At 53.1% G+C, this 27011-nt stretch overlaps 1 protein-coding gene across 1 annotated transcript; it reads right to left on the bottom strand.

Moving 5' to 3' along the window:
- Window positions 1–26035, bottom strand: LOC147110191 (uncharacterized). The gene is made up of 8 exons (XM_086002490.1): window positions 23550–26035; window positions 18326–18438; window positions 14812–14994; window positions 13450–13712; window positions 10326–10431; window positions 8115–8261; window positions 5676–5736; window positions 1–200 (listed from the first exon to the last, which is right to left on the bottom strand). The coding sequence occupies exons 1-8, from the start codon at window positions 23770–23772 to the stop codon at window positions 1–3; spliced, it is 1296 nt and encodes a 431-aa protein (XP_085858616.1). The 5' UTR covers window positions 23773–26035.
- Between the last annotated feature and the right edge of the window lie 976 nt (window positions 26036–27011).

Genomic DNA, 27011 nt, shown 5'->3' with positions numbered 1-27011 from the left:
TCACACGTTACTATTCCACCCAACCCTCAGAACGTTAGATCGTGGATTGGATGACTGCCGCCTCACTTCCAGACAGGCAGAGGTGCCCAAGTGAATGAGGCTGCTGATCATATCATAGGCCCGTTCCTTCCAAACCCATGCCTTGGGGATCAGGTCAACGTAGGTCAGATGCTCCACCGCATAGTGCATGGGTGTCAGCCCTAGAGTGGAGCAGCAAGATACAAAGTGTTTCACTTAGTCATACAGATGTTCAACATATCTTCTTAATGCAGGCTGACTTTTGTAAAACCCCTTCTCATTCACTCCCACTGTACACAATCCCAATGGGCCCAAACCCGTACCCATTCACTCCCACTGTACACAATCCCAAAGGACCCAAACCCCTTCCCGTTCACTCCCACTGTACACAATCCCAATGGACCCAAACCCCTTCCCATTCATTCCCACTGTACACAATCCCAATGGACCCAAACCCCTTCCCATTCATTCCCACTGTAGACAATCCTAATGGACCCAAAACACTTCCCGTTCACTCCCACTGTACAGAATCCCAATGGACCCAAACCCCTTCCAATTCAATCCCAGTGTACACAATCCCAATGTACCCAAATTCCTTCCCATTCACTCCCACTGTACACAATCCCAATGGGCCAAAACCTTTCCTATGCACTCCAGTGAGAGTCAGTGTGTGTGGAACCCGTACTCCAGTGAGAGTCAGTGTGTGTGGAACCTGTACCCCAGTGAGAGTCAGTGTGTGTGGGACCCGTACCCCAGTGAGAGTCAGTGTGTGTGGAACCTATACCCCAGTGAGAGTCAGTGTCTGTGGAACCTGTACCCCAGTGAGAGTCAGTGTGTGTGGAACCCGTACCCCAGTGAGAGTCAGTGTGTGTGGAACCTATACCCCAGTGAGAGTCAGTGTCTGTGGAACCTGTACCCCAGTGAGAGTCAGTGTCTGTGGAACCTATACCCCAGTGAGAGTCAGTGTGTGTGGGACCTGTACCCCAGTGAGAGTCAGTGTGTGTGGAACCTGTACCCCAGTGAGAGTCAGTGTGTGTGGGACCCGTACCCCAGTGAGAGTCAGTGTCTGTGGAACCTATACCCCAGTGAGAGTCAGTGTGTGTGGAACCCGTACCCCAGTGAGAGTCAGTGTGTGTGGAACCCGTACCCCAGTGAGAGTCAGTGTGTGTGGAACCTGTACCCCAGTGAGAGTCAGTGTGTGTGGAACCCGTACCCCAGTGAGAGTCAGTGTGTGTGGGACCCGTACCCCAGTGAGAGTCAGTGTGTGTGGAACCCGTACCCCAGTGAGAGTCGTACCCCAGCAAAGATCCAAACATCAGGGACCCAAAATAAATTTCACAGTAGGAACAACCAAAATTGAACAAACCACTAACTACACATACTTGGGCTTAAAAATCAGTTCTACGGGAAACTTCAAACTGGCTGTGAATGAACTGAAAGAGAAAGCAAGAAGGGCTTTCTATGCCATCAAAAAATCAATCCAAATAGAAATCCCAATTAGCATTTGGCTCAAAATTTTCAAATCAGTAATTGAACCAATTGCACTCTATGGCAGTGAAGTATGGGGACCACTAACTCAACAAGAATTTGCAAAATGGGACAAACACCCAATTGAGATCCTACATGCAGAATTCTGTAAAAGTATCTTCCGGACTCAAAGGAAAACAGTAAACAATGCATGCAGGGCGGAACTAGGCCAATATCCATTAATAATCACTATCCAAAAAAGAGCCACCAAATTTTGGAATCACCTACAAATGAGCAATCCCCAATGCTATCACTACGACGCCCTGAAATGCCAAGAGCTGACCATAAAGAAGAATACCCTCAGTCAACTAGTCCTGGGACTCAGTGAAGTAACTACTAACAATACTAACAATAACCAGCCCCAGGACAGTGACAGGGTAACACAAAGAATTCGACCCAACACAATCGTCGCTAAGCAAAAGGAAAAATATCTGACATACTGGGCAGAAACAACAAAAACCCAAAGCAAACTCAATTGCTACTTGGCCCTAAACAGACAATACAACATAGCTGATTACCTGACCATGGTAAAGGATAACAAACTGAGAAGAACCTTGACAAGGTACAGACTTAGCGAACATAGCCTAGCGATCGAAAAAGGCAGACACAGGCAGACCAGGCTGCCAAGAGAGGACAGGATATGCTCTCACTGCAGTCAGGGAGTGGTGGAGACAGAGATGCACTTCCTCACAGCTTGTGGAAAATATCAGGGCATCAGGGAGAATTTCTACCAAAAATTCTCACAAATATGCCCTGATTTCAGAAATCTGAGTGACAACCAAAAACTCCCATTCCTACTGGGAGAGGAGAGAAACTGTATAACACTGGCGGCACACTATGTTACAGCTTGCCATGAACAGAGGGACAACCAGTAAACTAAGAAAAGAATATATATAAACAATGCGAATGTATATTTATACACTCAGGGATATACCTGTTTATACACTGTATGAATAGAACTGCGTTTATGTGCTAAACCATAAATGTATTTTGATGCTTTGGCAACATAAGATGTAACTTATCATGCCAATAAAGCGATTTGAATTGTGAATTGTGAATTGTGTGTGGGACCCGTACCCCAGTGAGAGTCAGTGTGTGTGGAACCAGTACCCCAGTGAGAGTCAGTGTGTGTGGGACCCATACCCCAGTGAGAGTCAGTGTGTGTGGAACCTATACCCCAGTGAGAGTCAGTGTGTGTGGAACCTGTACCCCAGTGAGAGTCAGTGTGTGTGGAACCCGTACCCCAGTGAGAGTCAGTGTGTGTGGAACCCGTACCACAGTGAGAGTCAGTGTCTGTGGAACCTATACCCCAGTGAGAGTCAGTGTCTGTGGAACCTGTACCCCAGTGAGAGTCAGTGTGTGTGGAACCCGTACCCCAGTGAGAGTCAGTGTGTGTGGAACCCGTACCACAGTGAGAGTCAGTGTCTGTGGAACCTGTACCCCAGTGAGAGTCAGTGTGTGTGGAACCCGTACCCCAGTGAGAGTCAGTGTCTGTGGAACCTGTACCCCAGTGAGAGTCAGTGTGTGTGGAACCGGTGCCCCAGTGAGAGTCAGTGTGTGGAACCCGTGCCCCAGTGAGAGTCAGTGTGTGTGGAACCCGTACCCCAGTGAGAGTCAGTGTGTGTGGAATCCGTACCCCAGTGAGAGTCAGTGTGTGTGGAACCTGTACCCCAGTGAGAGTCAGTGTGTGTGGGACCCGTACCCCAGTGAGAGTCAGTGTGTGTGGGACCCGTACCCCAGTGAGAGTCAGTGTGTGTGGAACCCGTACCCCAGTGAGAGTCAGTGTGTGTGGAACCCGTACCCCAGTGAGAGTCAGTGTGTGTGGGACCCGTACCCCAGTGAGAGTCAGTGTCTGTGGAACCTGTACCCCAGTGAGAGTCAGTGTGCGTGGGACCCGTACCCCAGTGAGAGTCAGTGTGTGTGGAACCCGTACCCCAGTGAGAGTCAGTGTGTGTGGGACCCGTACCCCAGTGAGAGTCAGTGTCTGTGGAACCTGTACCCCAGTGAGAGTCAGTGTGCGTGGGACCCGTACCCCAGTGAGAGTCAGTGTGTGTGGGACCCGTACCCCAGTGAGAGTCAGTGTGTGTGGAACCTGTAGCCCAGTGAGAGTCAGTGTGTGTGGAAACCGTACGCCAGTGAGAGTCAGTGCGTGTGGAAGCCGCACCCCAGTGAGAGTCAGTGCGTGTGGAACCCGTACCCCGGTGAGAGTCAGTGTGTGTGGAACCCATACCCCAGTGAGAGTCAGTGTGTATGTGGGACCCGTACCCCAGTGTGAGTCAGTGTGTGTGGAACCCGTAGCCCAGTGAGAGTCAGTGTGTGTGGAACCGTACCCCAGTGAGAGTCAGTGTGTCTGGAACCCGTACCCCAGTGAGAGTCAGTGTGTGTGGAACCCGTACCCCAGTGAGAGTCAGTGTGTGTGGAACCCGTACCCCAGTGAGAGTCAGTGTGTGTGGAACCCGTACCCCAGTGAGAGTCAGTGTGTGTGGAACCCGTACCCCAGTGAGAGCCAGTGTCTCTGGAACCCGTACCCCAGTGAGAGTCAGTGCGTGTGGAAGCCGCACCCCAGTGAGAGTCAGTGCGTGTGGAACCCGTACCCCGGTGAGAGTCAGTGTGTGTGGAACCCGTACCCCAGTGAGAGTCAGTGTGTGTGGGACCCGTACCCCAGTGAGAGTCAGTGTGTGTGGAACCTGTACCCCAGTGAGAGTCAGTGTGTGTGGAACCCGTACCCCAGTGAGAGTCAGTGTGTGTGGAACCCGTACCCCAGTGAGAGTCACTGTGTGTGGGACCCGTACCCCAGTGAGAGTCAGTGTGTGTGGAACCCGTACCCCAGTGAGAGTCAGTGTGTGTGGAACCATACCCCAGTGAGAGTCAGTGTGTGTGGGACCATACCCCAGTGAGAGTCAGTGTGTGTGGAACCATACCCCAGTGAGAGTCAGTGTGTGGAACCCGTACCCCAGTGAGAGTCAGTGTGTGTGGAACCCGTACCCCAGTGAGAGTCAGTGTGTGTGGGACCCGTACCCCAGTGAGAGTCAGTGTGTGTGGGACCATACCCCAGTGAGAGTCAGTGTGTGGAACCCGTACCCCAGTGAGAGTCAGTGTGTGTGGAACCCGTACCCCAGTGAGAGTCAGTGTGTGTGGAACCGGTACCCCAGTGAGAGTCAGTGTGTGTGGAACCCGTACCCCAGTGAGAGTCAGTGTGTGTGGAACCCGTACCCCAGTGAGAGTCAGTGTGTGTGGAACCCGTACCCCAGTGAGAGTCAGTGTGTGGAACCCGTACCCCAGTGAGAGTCAGTGTGTGGAACCCGTACCCCAGTGAGAGTCAGTGTGTGTGGAACCCGTACCCCAGTGAGAGTCAGTGTGTGTGGAACCCGTACCCCAGTGAGAGTCAGTGTGTGTGGAACCCGTACCCCAGTGAGAGTCAGTGTGTGTGGAACCCGTACCCCAGTGAGAGTCAGTGTGTGTGGAACCCGTACCCCAGTGAGAGTCAGTGTGTGTGGGACCATACCCCAGTGAGAGTCAGTGTGTGGAACCCGTACCCCAGTGAGAGTCAGTGTGTGTGGAACCCGTACCCCAGTGAGAGTCAGTGTGTGTGGGACCCGTACCCCAGTGAGAGTCAGTGTGTGGAACCCGTACCCCAGTGAGAGTCAGTGTGTGTGGAGCCCGTAGCCCAGTGAGAGTCAGTGTGTGTGGAACCCGTACCCCAGTGAGCGTCAGTGTGTGTGGAACCCGTACCCCAGTGAGAGTCAGTGTGTGTGGAACCCGTACCCCAGTGAGAGTCAGTGTGTGTGGAACCCGTACCCGAGTGAGAGTCAGTGTGTGTGGAACCCGTACCCCAGTGAGAGTCAGTGTGTGTGTGGGACCCGCACCCCAGTGAGAGTCAGTGTGTGTGGAACCCGTACCCGAGTGAGAGTCAGTGTGTGTGGAACCCGTACCCCAGTGAGAGTCAGTGTGTGTGGAACCTGTACCCCAGAGAGAGTCAGTGTGTGTGGAACCCGTACCCCAGTGAGAGTCAGTACTCTCGGGATGGGAGGGCGGAATGGGGACAGCAAGGGTCTAATCCAGGTGCTCTGTGTAACTGAGCCAATTCCCTCTCTGTGGTAACTGTGTGTGAGGTTGGGATGTCTACTCACCATTTACATCCTCTGTGTTCACAGCCACCATCGCTCCTTCCAGTCCCGCCGACTGGATTGCCTGAAATTAAAAATATAAAACTTCCTCAGTCTCACCGCCTTGTTATTGATGCAGGAATTGGCCCTTCTGCCCAGGATCCAGTCCCCACGGAGCAGGTTAGGCCTGGTCTGGCTCAGTGAGTTGATACACTGCCCAGGATCCAGTCCCCACGGAGCAGGTTAGGCCCGGTCTGGCTCAGTGAGTTGATACACTGCCCAGGATCCAGTCCCCACGGAGCAGGTTAGGCCCGTTCTGGCTCAGTGAGTTGATACACTGCCCAGGATCCAGTCCCCACGGAGCAGGTTTGGCCCGTTCTGGCTCAGTGAGTTGATACACTGCCCAGGATCCAGTCCCCACGGAGCAGGTTAGGCCCGTTCTGGCTCAGTGAGTTGATACACTGCCCAGGATCCAGTCCCCACGGAGCAGGTTAGGCCCGGTCTGGCTCAGTGAGTTGATACACTGCCCAGGATCCAGTCCCCACGGAGCAGGTTAGGCCCGTTCTGGCTCAGTGAGTTGATACACTGCCCAGGATCCAGTCCCCACGGAGCAGGTTAGGCCCGTTCTGGCTCAGTGAGTTGATACACTGCCCAGGATCCAGTCCCCACGGAGCAGGTTAGGCCCGTTCTGGCTCAGTGAGTTGATACACTGCCCAGGATCCAGTCCCCACGGAGCAGGTTAGGCCTGGTCTGGCTCAGTGAGTTGATACACTGCCCAGGATCCAGTCCCCACGGAGCAGGTTAGGCCCGTTCTGGCTCAGTGAGTTGATACACTGCCCAGGATCCAGTCCCCACGGAGCAGTTAGGCCCGTTCTGGCTCAGTGAGTTGATACACTGCCCAGGATCCAGTCCCCACGGAGCAGGTTAGGCCCGTTCTGGCTCAGTGAGTTGATACACTGCCCAGGATCCAGTCCCCACGGAGCAGGTTAGGCCGGTCTGGCTCAGTGAGTTGATACACTGCCCAGGATCCAGTCCCCACGGAGCAGGTTAGGCCTGTTCTGGCTCAGTGAGTTGATACAGTGCCCAGGATCCAGTCCCCACGGAGCAGGTTAGGCCTGGTCTGGCTCAGTGAGTTGATACATTGCCCAGGATCCAGTCCCCACGGAGCAGGTTAGGCCTGGTCTGGCTCAGTGAGTTGATACACTGCCCAGGATCCAGTCCCCACGGAGCAGGTTAGGCCTGTTCTGGCTCAGTGAGTTGATACACTGCCCAGGATCCAGTCCCCACGGAGCAGGTTAGGCCCGTTCTGGCTCAGTGAGTTGATACACTGCCCAGGATCCAGTCCCCACGAAGCAGGTTAGGCCCGTTCTGGCTCAGTGAGTTGATACACTGCCCAGGATCCAGTCCCCACGAAGCAGGTTAGGCCTGGTCTGGCTCAGTGAGTTGATACACTGCCCAGGATCCAGTCCCCACGGAGCAGGTTAGGCCCGTTCTGGCTCAGTGAGTTGATACACTGCCCAGGATCCAGTCCCCACGGAGCAGGTTAGGCCCGTTCTGGCTCAGTGAGTTGATACACTGCCCAGGATCCAGTCCCCACGGAGCAGGTTAGGCCTGGTCGCCACGCCCGCCCTGTGCTGAGTTACCGGATCTCAGCCACGGTCTGGGGGCCCTTTAATTGCCCTCAGTGCCCCTGCGTTAGCGAGGAGGAAGCACTAGTGTCTGCGTTGGCATGTGTCTTTACTGTGCTCTGATTGGCTGCTTGTTTCAGGTCTATACCCATGCTGTGATTGGCTGGTTGTGTGCGGTTTGTACCTGTGCAGTGATTGGCTGGTTGTGTGCGGTTTGTACCTGTGCAGTGATTGGCTGGTTGTATGGGATCTATACCTGTGCTGTGATTGGCTGGTTGTGTGCGGTTTATACCTGTGCTGTGATTGGCTGGTTGTGTGCGGTTTATAACTGTGCTGTGATTGGCTGGTGGTGTGCGGTTTAGATCTGTGCTGTGATTGGCTGGTTGCTTTGGGTCTATACCAGTGCTGTGATTGGCTGGTTGTATGGGGTCTATACTTGTGCTGTGATTGGCTGGTTGTGGGGAGAGTGATCTATACATGTGCTGTGATTGGCTGGTTGTGTGCGGTCTGTACCTGTGCTGTGATTGGCTGGTTGTGGGGAGGGTTATCTACACCTGTGCTGTGATTGGCTGGTTGTGAGAAGGGTGATTTGCACCTGTGCTGTGATTGGCTGGTTGTGGGGAGGGTGATCTACGCCTGTGCTGTGATTGGCTGGTTGTGGGCAGGGTGATCTACACCTGTGCTGTGATTAGCTGGTTGTGGGCAGGGTGATCTACGCCTGTGCTGTGATTGGCTGGTTGTGGGCAGGGTGATCTACATCTGTGCTGTGATTGGCTGGTTGTGGGCAGGGTGATCTATACCTGTGCTGTGACTAGCGGTTGTGCGGGATCTTTACCTGCAGTACGGAGATGAGGCTATTCTCTGCACAGGTGTGCAGTGGTGTTTTCCCAAAGCCATCCTGGATACAGACACTCGCCCCCAAGCTGAGCAGATCATGAACCATCAGCGGCTTGTCTCCCTCTGCAGCCAGGTGTAGAGCGCTCTGTGGGAAAAACAGACATTTCACAAACACATCATCAACCTCCAATCCCCTCCTCACCCACTCACACTGACACTCACTGGGGTACGGGTTCCACACTCACTGACTCTCACTGGGGTACGGGTTCCACACACACTGACTCTCACTGGGGTATGGGTTCCACACACACTGACTCTCACTGGGGTGCGGGTTCCACACACACTGACTCTCACTGGGGTGCGGGTTCCACACACACTGACTCTCACTGGGGTACGGGTTCCACACACACTGACTCTCACTGGGGTACGGGTTCCACACACACTGACTCTCACTGGGGTACGGGTTCCACACACACTGACTCTCACTGGGGTACGGGTTCCACACACACTGACTCTCACTGGGGTACGGGTTCCACACACACTGACTCTCACTGGGGTACGGGTTCCACACACACTGACTCTCACTGGGGTACGGGTCCCACACACACTGACTCTCACTGGGGTACGGGTTCCACACACACTGACTCTCACTGGGGTGCGGGTTCCACACACACTGACTCTCACTGGGGTACGGGTTCCACACACACTGACTCTCACTGGGGTACTGGTTCCACACACACTGACTCTCACTGGGGTACGGGTTCCACACACTGACTCTCACTGGGGTATGGGTTCCACACACACTGACTCTCACTGGGGTACGGGTTCCACACACACTGACTCTCACTGGGGTACGAGTTCCACACACACTGACTCTCACTGGGGTAAGGGTTCCACACACACTGACTCTCACTGGGGTACGGGTTCCACACACACTGACTCTCACTGGGGTACGGGTTCCACACACACTGACTCTCACTGGGGTACGGGTTCCACACACACTGACTCTCACTGGGGTACGGGTCCCACACACACTGACACTCACTGGGGTACGGGTTCCACACACACTGACTCTCACTGAGGTACGGGTTCCACACACACTGACTCTCACTGGGGTACGGGTTCCACACACACTGATTCTCACTGGGGTACGGGTTCCACACACACTGACTCTCACTGGGGTACGGGTTCCACACACACTGACTCTCACTGGGGTACGGGTTCCACACACACTGACTCTCACTGGGGTAAGGGTTCCACACACACTGACTCTCACTGGGGTAAGGGTTCCACACACACTGACTCTCACTGGGGTACGGGTTCCACACACACTGACTCTCACTGGGGTCCCGGTTCCACACACACTGACTCTCACTGGGGTAAGGGTTCCACACACACTGACTCTCACTGGGGTACGGGTTCCACACACACAGACTCTCACTGGGGTACGGGTTCCACACACACTGACTCTCACTGGGGTAAGGGTTCCACACACACTGACTCTCACTGGGGTACGGGTTCCACACACACTGACTCTCACTGGGGTCCCGGTTCCACACACACTGACTCTCACTGGGGTAAGGGTTCCACACACACTGACTCTCACTGGGGTACGGGTCCCACACACACTGACTCTCACTGGGGTACGGGTTCCACACACACTGACTCTCACTGGGGTACGGGTTCCACACACACTGACTCTCACTGGGGTACGAGTTCCACACACACTGACTCTCACTGGGGTACGAGTTCCACACACACTGACTCTCACTGGGGTACGGGTTCCACACACACTGACTCTCACTGGGGTACAGGTTCCACACACACTGACTCTCACTGGGGTACGGGTTCCACACACACTGACTCTCACTGGGGTGCGGGTTCCACACACACTGACTCTCACTGGGGTGCGGGTTCCACACACACTGACTCTCACTGGGGTACGGGTCCCACACACACTGACTCTCACTGGGGTACGGGTCCCACACACACTGACGCTCACTGGGGTACGGGTTCCACACACACTGACTCTCACTGGGGTACGGATTCCACACACACGGACTCTCACTGGGGTACGGGTTCCACACACACTGACTCTCACTGGGGTACGGGTTCCATACACACTGACTCTCACTGGGGTACGGGTCCCACACACACTGACTCTCACTGGGGTACGGGTCCCACACACACTGTCTCTCGCTGCACCTACCTTCCCGCTGACATCTTGGTCGTCTAGTTTGCGCAGTTCTGCCATCTTCTGAGCCAGTGCGTACACCACAGTGCGGTTGCTCATCAGGACCGCTCGGTGCAGGAGTCTGTGGGAGGAAAGGGGAATAAGGACATTACACACAGTCCTGGGATCCTCCATTGGTCTCCCACACCTCTCTGCAACACGGCCCGCACCCTACATTCAGGTTTCGACACGCCAAGGCATCCCAGAGGCCATTTCCCCAAATCATAGAATCACACTGCACAGAAAGAGGTCATTCGACCAAACGTGTTTAAATCTTAGAGGGTTTGACAGGGTAGATATAATGTCCAGTTCCACCAATAGTTATAATGTAATTGAGCTGTTTATGAAATAGCTGACCCCCTTGATTAGATTACCAGCTTTTAATCACAGCGTTTTGAATTGTTCTCACTTGAGAAACCAGTTACGTAGCAATTTCATCTTTACAGAACTAGCCTGTAATAGAGCTGGATGCAGTCCCTTGCAGTCATTTTACAAGCAATTACATTGCTCTCTCACAGCTGCCTGGGACCAGCTAGGGGCAGTTTTCGTGGGTGATTCTCTGTCTCTCTTTTTCCTCCTTCAAGTTACCTCTTAGACTAGGTGCAGGGAGGATGTTCCCGATGGTCAGGGAGTCCAGAACCAGGGGTCACAGTCTAAGGATAAGGGGTAGGCCATTTAGGACAGAAATGAGGAGGAATTTCTTCACCCAGAGAGTGGTGAACCTGTGGAATTCTCTACCACAGAAGGCAGTAGAGGCCAATTCATTAAATATATTCAAGAAGGAGTTGGATATATTTCTTAAGGCTAAAGGGATCAAGGGATATGGGGAGAAAGCAGGGACAGGGTACTGAATTTGGATGATCAGCCATGATCGCATTGAATGGCGGAGCAGACTCGAGGGGCCGAATGGCCTACTCCTGCTCCTATCTTCTATGTTTCTATGTTAAATCTTTCTGCTTAGGCCCTGCTTTTGATCGCCTGTCCTAATACCTCCTTATGTGGCTCGATGTCAACTTGTGTTTGATAATCTTCTCAGAGGGCTTGACAGGGTAGATGCGGAGAGGTTGTTTCCCCCTGGCGGGAGAGTCTAGAACCAGGGGTCACAGTCTCAGGATACGGGGTCGGCCATTGAGGATTGAGATGAGGAGGAATTTCTTCACTCAGAGTGTGGTGAATGTTGTGTATGTAACCTGTTCCACCTTAAGAGAGCTTAAGCCTGTTCCACCTTAAGAGATGTACTACTTTCTCAGGCTGCTGTAGACGTAATACCGGGGGTGAACACACCGGTATATAAGCACTGTGCAGTAATCTTGTATTCAGTATAGTCCCTACCTCCAACCAGTAAAGACCTGTTTTTATTGTTACTCATTAGTCTGTGTCTTAATTAACTAAATAATTCACAGACTTAACAGTGAACCTGTGGAATTCTCTGCCCCAGGGGGCTGTGGAGGCTCAGTCGTTGGGTATATTCAAGGCTGAGATCGATAGATTTTTGGATTCTAGAGGAATCAAGGGATATGGGGATCAGGCGGGAAAGTGGAGTTGAGGTCGATGATCAGCCATGATCTTATTGAATGGCGGAGCAGGCTCGAGGGGCCGAATGGCCGACTCCTGCTCCTAATTCTCATATTCTTATGAGCCTGTGCCAGCGGGTTCAAAGAGCTCGCCAATTAGTCCCACCAGTCATGGTGTTGACACCGTCGGCACTGAACACCCTCCTCTAGGAGTAGGAAGTCTCTAGAATCCATCGCCCAGTCCCTGTTATTAGCGGACATCTGAGTTATTGGGGGTTAGAGAGAGGAGGAAATCAGCCAGGGTTCCTGCTCCTGATCATTGTCTAGTGACCCCTGGGTTAGAAAGAGGAGGAAATCAGCCTGGGTTCCTGCTCCTGATCACTGCCCAATGACCCTTGGGTTAGAGAGAGGGGAAATCAGCCAGGGTTCCTGCTCCTGATCACTGTCCAGTGACCCCTGGGTTAGAGAGAGGGGAAATCAGCCAGGGTTCCTGCTCCTGATCATTGTCTAGTGACCCCTGGGTTAGAGAGAGGAGGAAATCAGCCTGGGTTCCTGCTCCTGATCACTGCCCAGTGACCCCTGGGTTAGACAGTGGAGAAATCAGCCAGGGTTCCTGCTCCTGATCACTGCCCAGTGACCCTTGGGTTAGAGAGAGGGGAAATCAGCCAGGGTTCCTGCTCCTGATCACTGCCCAGTGACCCCTGGGTTAGAGAGAGGGGAAATCAGCCAGGGTTCCTGCTCCTGATCACTGTCCAGTGACCCCTGGGTTAGAGAGAGGGGAAATCAGCCAGGGTTCCTGCTCCTGATCACTGTCCAGTGACCCCTGGGTTAGAGAGAAGGGAAATCAGCCAGGGTTCCTGCTCCTGATCACTTTCCAGTGACCACTGGATTAGAGAGAGGGGAAATCAGCCAGGGTTCCTGCTCCTGATCACTGTCCAGTGTCCCCTGGGTTAGAGAGAGGGGAAATCAGCCAAGGTTCCTGCTCCTGATCACTGTCCAGTGTCCCCTGGGTTAGAGAGAGGGGAAATCAGCCAGGGTTCCTGCTCCTGATCACTGCTCAGTGACCCTTGGGTTAGAGAGAGGGGAAGTCAGCCAGGGTTCCTGCTCCTGATCACTGTCCAGTGACCCCTGGGTTAGAGAGAGGGGAAATCAGCCAGGGTTCCTGCTCCTGATCACTGTCCAGTGACCCCTGGGTTAGAGAGAGGGGAAATCAGCCAGGGTTCCTGCTCCTGATCACTTTCCAGTGACCCCTGGGTTAGAGAGAGGGGAAATCAGCCAGGGTTCCTGCTCCTGATCACTGGCCAGTGACCCCTGGGTTAGAGAGAGGGGAAATCAGCCAGGGTTCCTGCTCCTGATCACTGCCCAGTGACCCCTGGGTTAGAGAGAGGGGAAATCAGCCAGGGTTCCTGCTCCTGATCACTGACCCCTGGATTAGAGAGAGGGGAAATCAGCCCGGGTTCCTGCTCCTGATCACTGTCCAGTGACCCCTGGGTTAGAGAGAGGTGGATCGGGGGCTCTGGGAGGGTGGGTTGAAGGGGTGGTGGACAATACGAGGAGGCTGAGTTAAGGAGGGTGGAGAGACTCACGTTCGTTTGTTGGAGTCGGTGGTGAGGATCTGCTGGTGACTCATTTGCTCCAGGTTGAGTTTGACCTGCTGAAGCTGTTGCAGGAAGTGAGAGTCATTGGGAGGGCACACTGGCTGCCGGTCAATCGGTGGGTTGTGGGGGTGCGAGAGGTCAGCGGCCGTCACCCTGGGGTCCGGGAGGCACTTGTCCAAGACTCTTTGTGCGGTGACTGTCATGGCGTTGTGGAGAACGGAGATGTGTTGATTCACCAGGAGCTGGGAGCCCTGCGTACAATAAAGAAAGAGACTTGCATTTCTAGAGTGCCTTTCACAACCTCAGGACATCCCAAAGTTCCTCACAGCCAATGAGTTACACAGAATTAGAGCGAGTCCGCAGCCCAGAAACAGGCCATTCGGCCCAACCAGTCCGTGCCGGTGTTTGTGCTCCACACCAGCCTCCTCCCACCCTTCTTCATCTCACCCCGTCAACACCAGCCTCCTCCCACCCCTCTTCATCTCACCCCGTCAACACCAGCCTCCTCCCACCCCTCTTCATCTCACCCCGTCAACACCAGCCTCCTCCCACCCCTCTTCATCTCACCCCATCAACACCAGACTCCTCCCACCCTCTTCATCTCACCCCGTCAACACCAGCCTCCTCCCACCCCTCTTCATCTCACCCCGTCAACACCAGCCTCCTCCCACCCCTCTTCATCTCACCCCATCAACACCAGCCTCCTCCCACCCCTCTTCATCTCACCCCGTCAACACCAGCCTCCTCCCTCCCCTCTTCATCTCACCCTGTCAACACCAGCCTCCTCCCACCCCTCTTCATCTCACCCCGTCAACACCAGCCTCCTCCCTCCCCTCTTCATCTCACCCTGTCAACACCAGCCTCCTCCCACCCCTCTTCATCTCACCCCATCAACACCAGCCTCCTCCCACCCCTCTTCATCTCACCCCATCACCATATCCTTCTATTCCTTTCTCCCTCGTGTGTTTATCCAGCTTCCCCTTAAATGTATCTCTGCTCTTCTCAACCACTCCCTGTGGTAGCGAGTTCTCCATTCTCCCCACTCTCTGGGGAAAGAAGTTTCTCCTGAATTCGCTATTGGATTTATCAGTGACTCTCTTATATTGATGGCTCCGAGTTCTGGTTTCCCCCACAAGTGGAAACATCTTCTCTACGTCTACCCTATGGAAGTACTTTGGAAGTGTGGTCGCTGTTATCCTGGAGAAAGCAGGGTAGACATTCTGGGATGTCCTTTCTGAGGAAGGGTCAGGTCTCAATGCTTCAATAGGGTGCAGGCTCAATGGGACACCTGTTGATTCGCTGCCCGTTACTCTCATGTGTTGCTCTATGATTGAGGAGCGTGTACTGTACCTGGGCTCCTGGGGCTGGAGAGGGCCGGCAGGCGTGTGTGTCCGATGGGGTCCATGGTGTGACTGGAGCAGTCACTGCGCCAGAGAGCCGAGGGAAGGTGCCTGACCTCAGCTCATTCACGATCACGTCGTTCACTATCTCCAACTCGTCCAAAGCAGCAATGTCTTCAGCAATCAATGAGTCCTTAGAAAAGGAAAAGTAATCAGAGATATGTTCACAATTAGCAATTAAATTCAATCATGAGCAGCTAATAACTTGGGAATAGATACAGAGTAATGCTCCCTCTACACTCTACTGTCAAACACTCACAGGGCAGGTAAAGCACGGGTTAGATACAGAGTAAAGCTCCCTCTACACTGTCCCACCAAACACTCCCAGGGCAGGTACAGCACAGGTTAGATACAGAGTAAAGCTCCATCTACACTGTCCCCATCAAACACTCCCAGGGCAGGTACAGCACGGGTTAGATACAGAGTAAAGCTCCCTCTACACTGTCCCCATCAAACACTCCCAGGGCAGGTACAGCACGGGGTTAGATACAGAGTAAAGCTCCCTCCACACTGTCCCATCAAACACTCCCAGGGCAGGTACAGCACAGGTTAGATACAGAGTAAAGCTCCCTCTACACTGTCCCATCAAACACTCCCAGGGCAGGTACAGCACAGGTTAGATACAGAGTAAAGCTCCCTCTACACTGTCCCATCAAACACTCCCGGGGCAGGTACAGCACGGGTTAGATACAGAGTAAAGCTCCCTCTACACTGTCCCATCAAACACTCCCGGGGCAGGTACAGCACGGGTTAGATACAGAGTAAAGCTCCCTCTACACTGTCCCATCAAACACTCCCAGGGCAGGTAAAGCACGGGGTTAGATACAGAGTAAAGCTCCCTCTACACTGTCCCATCAAACACTCCCAGGGCAGGTACAGCACGGGATTGATACAGAGTAAAGCTTCCTCTACACTGTCCCATCAAACACTCCCAGGGCAGGTACAGCACGGGTTAGATACAGAGCAAAGCTCCCTCTACACTGTCCCATCAAACACTCCCAGGGCAGGTACAGCACGGGTTAGATACAGAGTAAAGCTCCATCTACATTGTCCCACCAAACACTCCCAGGGCAGGTACAGCACAGGTTAGATACAGAGTAAAGCTCCCTCTACACTGTCCCATCAAACACTCCCAGGGCAGGTACAGCACGGGTTAAATACAGAGTAAAGCTCCATCTACACTGTCCCATCAAACATTCCCAGGGCAGGTACAGCACGGGTTAGATACAGAGTAAAGCTCCCTCTACATTGTCCCACCAAACACTCCCAGGGCAGGTACAGCACGGGGTTAGATACAGAGTAAAGCTCCGTCTACACTGTCCCATCAAACACTCCCAGGGCAGGTACAGCACAGGTTAGATACAGAGTAAAGCATCCTCTACACTGTCCCATCAAACACTCCCAGGGCAGGTACAGCACGGGATTGATACAGAGCAAAGCTCCCTCTGCACTGTCCCATCAAACACTCCCAGGGCAGGTACAGCACAGGTTAGATACAGAGTAAAGCTCCCTCTACACTGTCCCATCAAACACTCCCAGGGCAGGTACAGCACAGGTTAGATACAGAGTAAAGCTCCCTCTACACAGTCCCATCAAACACTCCCAGGGCAGGTACAGCACGGGGTTAGATACAGAGTAAAGCTCCCTCTACACTGTCCCATCAAACACTCCCAGGGCAGGTACAGCACAGGTTAGATACAGAGTAAAGCTCCCTCTACACTGTCCCATCAAACACTCCCGGGGCAGATACAGCACGGGTTAGATACAGAGTAAAGCTCCCTCTGCACTGTCCCATCAAACACTCCCGGGGCAGGTACAGCACGGGGTTAGATACAGAGTAAAGCTCCCTCTACACTGTCCCATCAAACACTCCCAGGGCAGGTACAGCACAGGTTAGATACAGAGTAAAGCTCCCTCTACACTGTCCCACCAAACACTCCCAGGGCAGGTACAGCACAGGTTAGATACAGAGTAAAGCTCCATCTACACTGTCCCCATCAAACACTCCCAGGGCAGGTACAGCACGGGTTAGATACAGAGTAAAGCTCCCTCTACACTGCCCCCATCAAACACTCCCAGGGCAGGTACAGCACGGGTTAGATACAGAGTAAAGCTCCCTCTACACTGTCCCATCAAACACTCCCAGGGCAGGTACAGCACGGGTTAGATACAGAGTAAAGCTCCCTCTACACTGTCCCATCAAACACTCCCAGGGCAGGTACAGCACGGGGTTAGATACAGAGTAAAGCTCCCTCTACACTGTCCCATCAAACACTCCCAGGGCAGGTATAGCACGGGTTAGATACAGTGTAAAGCTCCCTCTACACTGTCCCAACAAACACTCCCAGGGCAGGGACAGCACGGGGTTAGATACAGAGTAAAGCTCCCTCTACACTGTCCCATCAAACACTCCCAGGGCAGGTACAGTACGGGTTAGATACAGAGTAAAGCTCCCTCTACACTGTCCCATCAAACACTCCCAGGGCAGGTACAGCACGGGTTAGATACAGAGTAAAGCTCCCTCTACACTGTCCCATCAAACACTCCCAGGGCAGGTACAGCACGGGTTAGATACAGAGTAAAGCTCCGTCTACACTGTCCCATCAAACACTCCCAGGGCAGGTACAGCACGGGTTAGATACAGAGTAAAGCTCCCTCTACACTGTCCCATCAAACACTCCCAGGGCAGGTACAGCACGGGGTTAGATACAGAGTAAAGCTCCCTCTACACTGTCCCATCAAACACTCCCAGGGCAGGTACAGCACGGGTTAGATACAGAGTAAAGCTCCCTCTACACTGTCCCATCAAACACTCCCAGGGCAGGTACAGCACGGGTTAGATACAGAGTAAAGCTCCCTCTACACTGTCCCATCAAACACTCCCGGGGCAGGTACAGCACGGGTTCGATACAGAGTAAAGCTCCCTCTACACTGTCCCAGCAAACACTCCCAGGGCAGGTACAGCACGGGTTAGATACAGAGTAAAGCTCCCTCTGCACTGTCCCAGCAAACACTCCCAGGGCAGGTACAGCACGGGTTAGATACAGAGTAAAGCTCCCTCTACACTGTCCCATCAAACACTCCCGGGGCAGGTACAGCACGGGGTTAGATACAGAGTAAAGCTCCCTCTACACTGTCCCATCAAACACTCCCAGGGCAGGTACAGCACGGGGTTAGATACAGAGTAAAGCTCCCTCTACACTGTCCCATCAAACACTCCCAGGGCAGGTACAGCACGGGGTTAGATACAGAGTAAAGCTCCCTCTGCACTTCTTCTTAGGCAGTCCCTCAGAACCGAGGATGACTTGCTTCAACATTAAAAATGAGTTCTCAGGTGACTGATGAGTCCAATGCGGGACCTACAGTCTCTGTCACAGGTGGGGCAGACGGTGGTTGAAGGGGCAGGTGGAAGGGGTGCTTGGCTTCCGTTTGCTCCCGGCAAAGATTCCCGGACTCGCCTTTACCTGGGAGCTCTGCTCTCTTTCCCGGTGAAATTGCAGCAGTTGTTTGACAGTCCATTTTCGTTTGCGGCTTTCAATCTCTTTCTTTGTCCCGTTTACGTTCAATCTGGAGGAGACTGGGAGAAGAGACAGTGCGAATTAGATACTTCTCCGTTGTGCCTAAGGTTCCTAAAAAATTCCTTTTAATGAAAGAATGTGCAATTAAATTTTCAAGTGGTTACGTGGAAAGGGCAGAGTACTCGGCAGACAGTCTGCACTTCCACCACACAATTCTTGTGTTCCAATCCCTCCATGGCCTCCTCGCTCCCCCTCCCTATCCCTGTAACCTCTTCCAGCCTCTACAACGCTCCCTATCTCTGTAACCTCCTCCAGCCCCTACAACCCTCCCTATCTCTGTAACCTCCTCCAGCCCCTACAACCCTCCCTATCTCTGTAACCTCCTCCAGCCCCTACAACCCTCCCTATCTCTGTAACCTCCTCCAGCCCCTACAACCCTCCCTATATCTGTAACCTCCTCCAACCCCTACAACCCTCCCTATCTCTGTAACCTCCTCCAGCCCCTACAACCCTCCCTATCTCTGTAACCTCCTCCAGCCCCTACAACCCTCCCTATATCTGTAACCTCCTCCAACCCCTACAACCCTCCCTATCTCTGTAACCCCCTCCAGCCCCTACACCCCTCCCTATCTCTGTAACCTCCTCCAGCCTCTACAACCCTCCCTAACTCTGTAACCTCCTCCAGCCTCTACAACACTCCCTATCTCTGTAACCTCCTCCAGCCTCTACAACCCTCCCTATCTCTGTAACCTCCTCCAGCCCCTACAACCCTCCCTATCTCTGTAACCTCCTCCAGCTCCTACAACACTCCCTATCTCTGTAACCTCCTCCAGCCCCTACAACACTCCTTATCTCTGTAACCTCCTCCAGCCCACTACAACCCTCCCTATCTCTGTAACCTCCTCCAGCCCCTACAACCCTTCCTATCACTGTAACCTCCTCCAGCTGCTACAACCCTCCCTATCTCTGTAACCTCCTCCAGCCCCTACAACCCTCCCTATCTCTGTAACCTCCTCCAGCCCCTACAACCCTCCCTATCTCTGTGACCTCCTCCAGCCCCTACAACCCTCCCTATCTCTGTAACCTCCTCCAGCCCCTACAACCCTCCCTATCTCTGTAACCTCCTCCAGCTCCTACAACACTCCCTATCTCTGTAACCTCCTCCAGCCCCTACAACACTCCTTATCTCTGTAACCTCCTCCAGCCCACTACAACCCTCCCTATCTCTGTAACCTCCTCCAGCCCCTACAACCCTTCCTATCACTGTAACCTCCTCCAGCTGCTACAACCCTCCCTATCTCTGTAACCTCCTCCAGCCCCTACAACCCTCCCTATCTCTGTAACCTCCTCCAGCCCCTACAACCCTCCCTATCTCTGTGACCTCCTCCAGCCCCTACAACCCTCCCTATCTCTGTAACCTCCTCCAGCCCCTACAACCCTCCCTATCTCTGTAACCTCCTCCAGCTCCTACAACACTCCCTATCTCTGTAACCTCCTCCAGCCCCTACAACCCTCCCTATCTCTGTAACCTCCTCCAGCCCCTACAACCCTCCCCATCTCTGTAACCTCCTCCAGCCCCTACAACCCTCCCTATCTCTGTAACCTCCTCCAGCCCCCTACAACCCTCCCTATCTCTGTAACCTCCTCCAGCCCCTACAACCCTCCCTATATCTGTAACCTCCTCCAACCCCTACAACCCTCCCTATCTCTGTAACCCCCTCCAGCCCCCTACAACTCTCCCTATCTCTGTAACCTCCTCCAGCCTCTACAACCCTCCCTATCTCTGTAACCTCCTCCAGCCTCTACAACCCTCCCTATCTCTGTAACCTCCTCCAGCCCCTACAACCCTCCCTATCTCTGTAACCTCCTCCAGCTCCTACAACACTCCCTATCTCTGTAACCTCCTCCAGCCCCTACAACACTCCTTATCTCTGTAACCTCCTCCAGCCCACTACAACCCTCCCTATCTCTGTAACCTCCTCCAGCCCCTACAACCCTTCCTATCACTGTAACCTCCTCCAGCTGCTACAACCCTCCCTATCTCTGTAACCTCCTCCAGCCCCAACAACCCTCCCTATCTCTGTAACCTCCTCCAGCTGCTACAACCCTCCCTATCTCTGTAACCTCCTCCAGCCCCTACAACCCTCCCTATCTCTGTAACCTCCTCCAGCCCCTACAACCCTTCCTATCACTGTAACCTCCTCCAGCTGCTACAACCCTCCCTATCTCTGTAACCTCCTCCAGCCCCTACAACCCTCCCTATCTCTGTAACCTCCTCCAGCTGCTACAACCCTCCCTATCTCTGTAACCTCCTCCAGCCCCTACAACCCTCCCTATCTCTGTAACCTCCTCCAGCCCCTACAACCCTCCCTATCTATGTAACCTCCTCCAGCTGCTACAACCCTCCCTATCTCTGTAACCTCCTCCAGCCCCTACAACCCTCCCTATCTATGTAACCTCCTCCAGCCCCTACAACCCTCCCAGATCTCTGCACTCCTCCAATTCCAGCCTCTTGCGCATCTCCCGATTTGCATCGCTCCACCATTGGCGGCCGTGCCTTCAGCTGCCTGGGCCCCAAGCTCTGGAATTCCCTCCCTAAACCTCTCCGCCTCTCCCTCCTCCTTGAATACGCTCCTTAAAACCCCCCTCTCTGACCAAGCTTTTGGTCACCTGTCCTAATAACTCCTTATGTGTTGCAGTGTTAGGATTTGTTTGATAATCGCTCCCGTGAAGCGCAGTGGGACTATTAAGCCTGTTCGGCCTTTTATCTTAAATCCATCTACCCGCCTTGCTTCTGTAACCCTTAATACCCTGAACCAACAAAACTCTATTAATCTCAGTTTTCAACTTCTCAATTAACTCCTAGTCACAGTGAGAGTCAATGTGTGTGGAACCCGTACCCCAGTGAGAGTCAGTGTGTGTGGAACCCGTACCCCAGTGAGAGCCAGTGTGTGTGGAACCCGTACCCCAGTGAGAGTCAGTGTCTGTGGAACCCGTACCCCAGTGAGAGTCAGTGTGTGTGGAACCCGTACCCCAGTGAGAGTCAGTGTGTGTGGAACCCGTACCCCAGTGAGAGTCAGTGTGTGTGGAACCGGTACCCCAGTGAGAGTCCGTGTGTGTGGAACCGGTACCCCAGTGAGAGTCAGTGTCTGTGGAACCCGTACCCCAGTGAGAGTCAGTGTGTGTGGAACCCGTACCCCAGTGAGAGTCAGTGTGTGTGGAACCCGTACCCCAGTGAGCGTCAGTGTGTGGGGAACCCGTACCCCAGTGAGAGTCAGTGTGTGTGGAACCCGTACCCCAGTGAGAGTCAGTGTGTGTGGAACCCGTACCCCAGTGAGAGTCAGTGTGCGTGGGACCCGTACCCCAGTGAGAGTCAGTGTGTGTGGAACCTGTACCCCAGTGAGAGTCAGTGTGTGTGGGACCCGTACCCCAGTGAGAGTCAGTGTGTGTGGAACCCGTACCCCAGTGAGAGTCAGTGTGTGTGGAACCCGTACCCCAGTGAGAGTCAGTGTGTGTGGAACCCGTACCCCAGTGAGTGTCAGTGTGTGTGGAACCCGTACCCCAGTGAGAGTCAGTGTGTGTGGAACCCGTACCCCAGTGAGAGTCAGTGTGTGTGGAACCCGTACCCCAGTGACAGTCAGTGTGTGTGGAACCCGTACCCCAGTGAGAGTCAGTGTGTGTGGAACCCGTACCCCAGTGAGAGTCAGTGTGTGTGGAACCTGTACCCCAGTGAGAGTCAGTGTGTGTGGAACCTGTACCCCAGTGAGAGTCAGTGTGTGTGGAACCCGTACCCCAGTGAGAGTCAGTGTGTGTGGAACCCGTACCCCAGTGAGAGTCAGTGTGTGTGGAACCCGTACCCCAGTGAGAGTCAGTGTGTGTGGAACCCGTACCCCAGTGAGAGTCAGTGTGTGTGGAACCCATACCCCAATGAGAGTCAGTGTGTGTGGAACCCGTACCCCAGTGAGAGCCAGTGTGTGTGGAACCCGTACCCCAGTGAGAGTCAGTGTGTGTGGAACCCATACCCCAATGAGAGTCAGTGTGTGTGGAACCTGTACCCCAGTGAGAGTCAGTGTGTGTGGAACCCGTACCCCAGTGAGAGTCAGTGTGTGTGGAACCTGTACCCCAGTGAGAGTCAGTGTGTGTGGAACCCGTACCGCAGTGAGAGTCAGTGTGTGTGGAACCCGTACCCCAGTGAGAGTCAGTGTGTGTGGAACCCATACCCCAATGAGAGTCAGTGTGTGTGGAACCCGTACCCCAGTGAGAGCCAGTGTGTGTGGAACCCGTACCCCAGTGAGAGTCAGTGTGTGTGGAACCCATACCCCAATGAGAGTCAGTGTGTGTGGAACCCGTACCCCAGTGAGAGTCAGTGTGTGTGGACCCCGTACCCCAGTGAGAGTCAGTGTGTGTGGACCCCGTACCCCAGTGAGAGTCAGTGTGTGTGGAACCCGTACCCCAGTGAGAGTCAGTGTGTGTGGACCCCGTACCCCAGTGAGAGTCAGTGTGTGTGGAACCCGTACCCCAGTGAGAGTCAGTGTGTGTGGAACCCGTACCCCAGTGAGAGTCAGTGTGTGTGGAACCCGTACCCCAGTGAGAGTCAGTGTGTGTGGAACCCGTACCCCAGTGAGAGTCAGTGTGTGTGGAACCCGTACCCCAGTGAGAGTCAGTGTGTGTGGAACCAGTACCCCAGTGAGAGTCAGTGTGTGTGGTACCCGTACCCCAGTGAGAGTCAGTGTGTGTGGGACCCCTACCCCAGTGAGAGTCAGTGTGTGTGGAACCCGTACCCCAGTGAGAGTCCGTGTGTGTGGAACCCGTACCCCAGTGAGAGTCAGTGTGTGTGGAACCCGTACCCCAGTGAGAGTCAGTGTGTGTGGAACCCGTACCCCAGTGAGAGTCAGTGTGTGTGGGACCCGTACCCCAGTGAGAGTCAGTGTGTGTGGAACACATGATGCTTTAATTTGAAGGTGACAGCAGTGAGGGAGAGGAGACTGTGCGGGGAGACCTGCTCTGGTGAAATGCCCTGAGTGCGATACTGATGTGACCTTGCTCCGGGTCCTGCAGGATTCAGGAGTATAATAGTTAGTGACATGCCATGTCTCTGCTGCTTTTGGTCGCTGCTTCCTGCTTGTCAGCGACCAGACCCGCTTCCCTTACCCGCTTTCCCTGTACTCACCCGCCTTTCTCTGTGGATGCAGTCCAGACCTGTGCTCCCTTCTGGCCTCACTCCTTCTGTCGGGAAGCTGCGGCCGGTGCAGGCACTGAACCGGAGGCTGGGCTCCCTGGCTCACTCTGCGCTCCATCGCTGCTGTCTGCTCTCTCCCAGCCTGCAGCCAGTCCAGCGGTTGGTGTTTTGAAGGGACTTTCACTGCTTCACACATACCATGCCCCCGACACATTTAAAAGCACCTTGTTTACCCCACGTGATAGGATTTCTAATCTAGGCTGGGTTCACAGTTTCACTCGCTGCCTACGCTTTCTCTCTCGCTGCTGAGCACAGACACGAAGAGACACGTTTGGGACCCAGAATCGAAGGATCCACTCCAGGATATCATCTCTTTATTATTATATATAATGTAATAATATAAGCTACGTGGGGAGACTGGAGAAGCTGGGATTGTTCTCCTTAGAGCCCAGAAGGTCAAGAGTGAGAGGGGATCTCATTGAAACTTATAAAATTCTAACAGGACTAGACAGACTAGATGCAGGAAGGGTGTCCCCGATGGTCGGGGAATCCAGAACCAGGGGTCACAGTCTAAGGGTAAGGGTAAGGGGTAAGCCATTTAGGACAGAGATGAGGAGGAATTTCTTCACCCAGAGAGTGGTGAACCTGCGGAATTCTCTGCCACAGAAGGCAGTAGAGGCCAATTCATTAAATATATTCAAGAAGGAGTTGCTAAAGGGATCAAGGGATATGGGGAGAAGGCAGGGACAGGGTACTGAATTTGGATGATCAGCCATGATCTCATTGAATGGTGGAGCAGGCTCGAGGGGCCGAATGGCCTACCCCTGCTCCTATCTTCTATGTTTCTATGTTTCTAAGAGGAGATTTGAGAGACCAAACACAGATTGGCTAACCGCTTTGCGGAACACCTCCGTTCGGCCTTCGAGACACACGACAATGCAAAATCGTCGAGCAGAAACTGATAGCCAAGTTCCGCACCCATGAGGACGGCCTCAACCGAGATCTTGGGTTCATGTCACGCTACATGTAACCCCACCTGACGCAGGGTCATCCAGACTCGAGTCGACATTGGTTTGTTCTCTCTACACAGATGCGGCCGGACCTGCTGCGATTTCCAGCAAAAAAAAATGTTTTTTTTCTGTTTTATTGTTTTTCATACAGATCCCAGCATCTGCAATATTTGACCCCTTGTGACCCCACCTCATTCTTCTTTGATGTAATGTTTTCCTGACTGACCTGTTTGGACACCATTCACGCCTTTGATTGCTGTGATTATCTCTCTGCCGAGGTGTGATAAATGGCAGTTAGAAAGATTACCTGTAAACATCTGACATTATTCTCTGACTATATAAGCTGTGTCTTTATGCATTTCTCCACTTCACCTGACGAAGGAGCAGCGCTCCGAAAGCTTGTGATTTCAAATAAAGCTGTTGGGCTATAACCTGGTGTTGTGTGACTTCTTACATTTGTCCACCCCAGTCCAACTCCGGCATCTCCAGACCATCCGTTCAGTCCGTAAGGTTGACCCCGAGCTTCCGGTCACCTGTCACTTTAATTCACCGCCCCATTCCCACTCGGGCCTCACCGTCCTCGGGCTCTTACATTGTTCCACGGAAGCTCAGCGTAAACTCGAGGAACAGCACCTCGTCTTCCGATTACGCACTTTACAGCCTTCCGGACTCAATATTGAGTTCAACAATTTCAGATCATAACCTCGGCCCCTATTACATTTTTACTTATATTTTTTATCCACACCTTTGTTTTGGCCTTCCCCCCCCCTTTCTCTCTCTTTTCTTTCTCTCTCCCACATGGCAGCTGTCTCCCATTCTGCCAGCGCATTTCACACCTAATCTAGAGCCGTCTTCTGTCTCCACTAGTCCTATCACCATCTCGTCTCATCTCGAATACCTCTTAATGTCTCTTCAATTCTCTTTTGTTCTCTCCCAGCCTGGCCTCTTAATCTATTTCATTCCCTGTGCTTCTTTAGTCTTGATAAAGGGTTTTGACCCGAAACGTCGACTCTAATTTCTCTCCACGGATGTTGCCTGGCCTGCTGAGTTTTTCCAGCATTTTCTGTTGTTATTTTGGATTTCCAGCATCCGCAGTATTTTGCTATCATGATAGAGAGAAACTGTTTCCAGTGGCAGGAGGGTCGGTAACCACAGGACACAGATTGAACAGGCCAAGCAGCATCCGTGGAGAGAGAAACAGAGTATACAGGGTACTGGTGAGGCCGCACCTGGAATACTGCGTACAGTTTTGGTTTCCATATTTAAGAAAATATATACTTGCTCTCGAGGCGGTTCAGAGAAGGTTCACTCGGTTGATTCCGGAGATGAGGGGGTTGACGTATGAGGTTGGGACTCTACTCATTGGAGTTCAGAAGAATGAGAGGCGATCTTATCGAAACATATAAGATTGTGAGGGGGCTTGATCGGGTGGATGCGGGGAGGATGTTTCCACTGATGGGTGAGACTAGAACTAGGGGGCATAATCTTAGAATAAGGGGCTGCCCTTTCAAAACTGAGATGAGGAGAAACTTCTTCACTCAGAGGGTAGTAAATCTATGGAATTTGCTACCTCAGAGAGCTGTGGAAGCTGCGACATTAAATAAATTTAAAACGGAGATAGACAGTTTCCTAGCAGATAAGGGAATTAGGAGTTACGGGGAGAGGGCAGGGAAGTGGACGTGAGTCTAGGTTCGGATCAGCCATGATCCTATTGAATGGCGGAGCAGGCCCGAGGGGCCGTATGGCCTACTCCTGCTCCTACTTCTTATGTTCTTATGTTCTTAACAGAGTTAACATTTCAGGTCTTCTGGAATACTGCGTACAGTTTTGGTTTCCATATTTAAGAAAAGATATACTTGCTTTCGAGGCGGTTCAGAGAAGGTTCACTCGGTTGATTCCGGAGATGAGGGGGTTGACTTATGAGGAAAGGTTGAGTAGGTTGGGACTCTACTCATTGGAATTCAGAAGAATGAGAGGCGATCTTATTGAAACATATAAGATTGTGAAGGGGTTGGATCGGGTGGATGCGGGGAGGATGTTCCCGATGATGGGTGAAACTAGAACTAGGGGGCATAGTCTTAGAATAAGGGGCTGCTCTTTCAAAACTGAGATGAGGAGGAACTACTTCACTCAGAGGGTGGTAGGTCCATGGAATATGCTGCCCCAAAAAGCTGTAGAAGCTACATCATTACATAAATTTAAAACAGAAATAGACAGTTTCCTAGAAGTAAAGGGAATTAAGGGTTACGGGGAGCGGGCAGGAATTTGGACATGAGTCTAGGTTCGGATCGGACATGGCCCTGTGGGTAGCGGAGCGGGCCCAGGGGCCGTGTAGCCTGATCCTGCTCCTATTTCGTGTGTCTAATTCTGTTAGATTCAGGAGATGGTTCTGTGATAGTGGATTGGCGGTTAGGATCAGATCAGCTATGATCTTATTGAATGG

The sequence above is a fragment of the Somniosus microcephalus genome, chromosome 12, assembly GCF_052327205.1.
Source record: "Somniosus microcephalus isolate GS21.2 chromosome 12, FLI_Smic_1.0, whole genome shotgun sequence".
In the NCBI taxonomy this organism is placed as follows: Eukaryota; Metazoa; Chordata; class Chondrichthyes; order Squaliformes; family Somniosidae; genus Somniosus; species Somniosus microcephalus.
Note: the sequence above shows the minus strand (reverse complement) of the source record. Positions and strands in the feature narration are given on the sequence as shown.

Excerpts from the sequence above, each read along its gene's own strand:
- LOC147110191 (XM_086002490.1), bottom strand. The coding sequence starts at position 23,772 with ATGTGTCGGGGGCATGGTATGTGTGAAGCAGTGAAAGTCCCTTCAAAA. Across the intron at positions 13,713-14,811 it reads CTCCAGCCCCAGGAGCCCAG|GGCTCCCAGCTCCTGGTGAA; the intron begins GTACAGTACACG and ends TATTGTACGCAG. Across the intron at positions 8,262-10,325 it reads ACCAAGATGTCAGCGGGAAG|AGCGCTCTACACCTGGCTGC; the intron begins GTAGGTGCAGCG and ends TTTTTCCCACAG.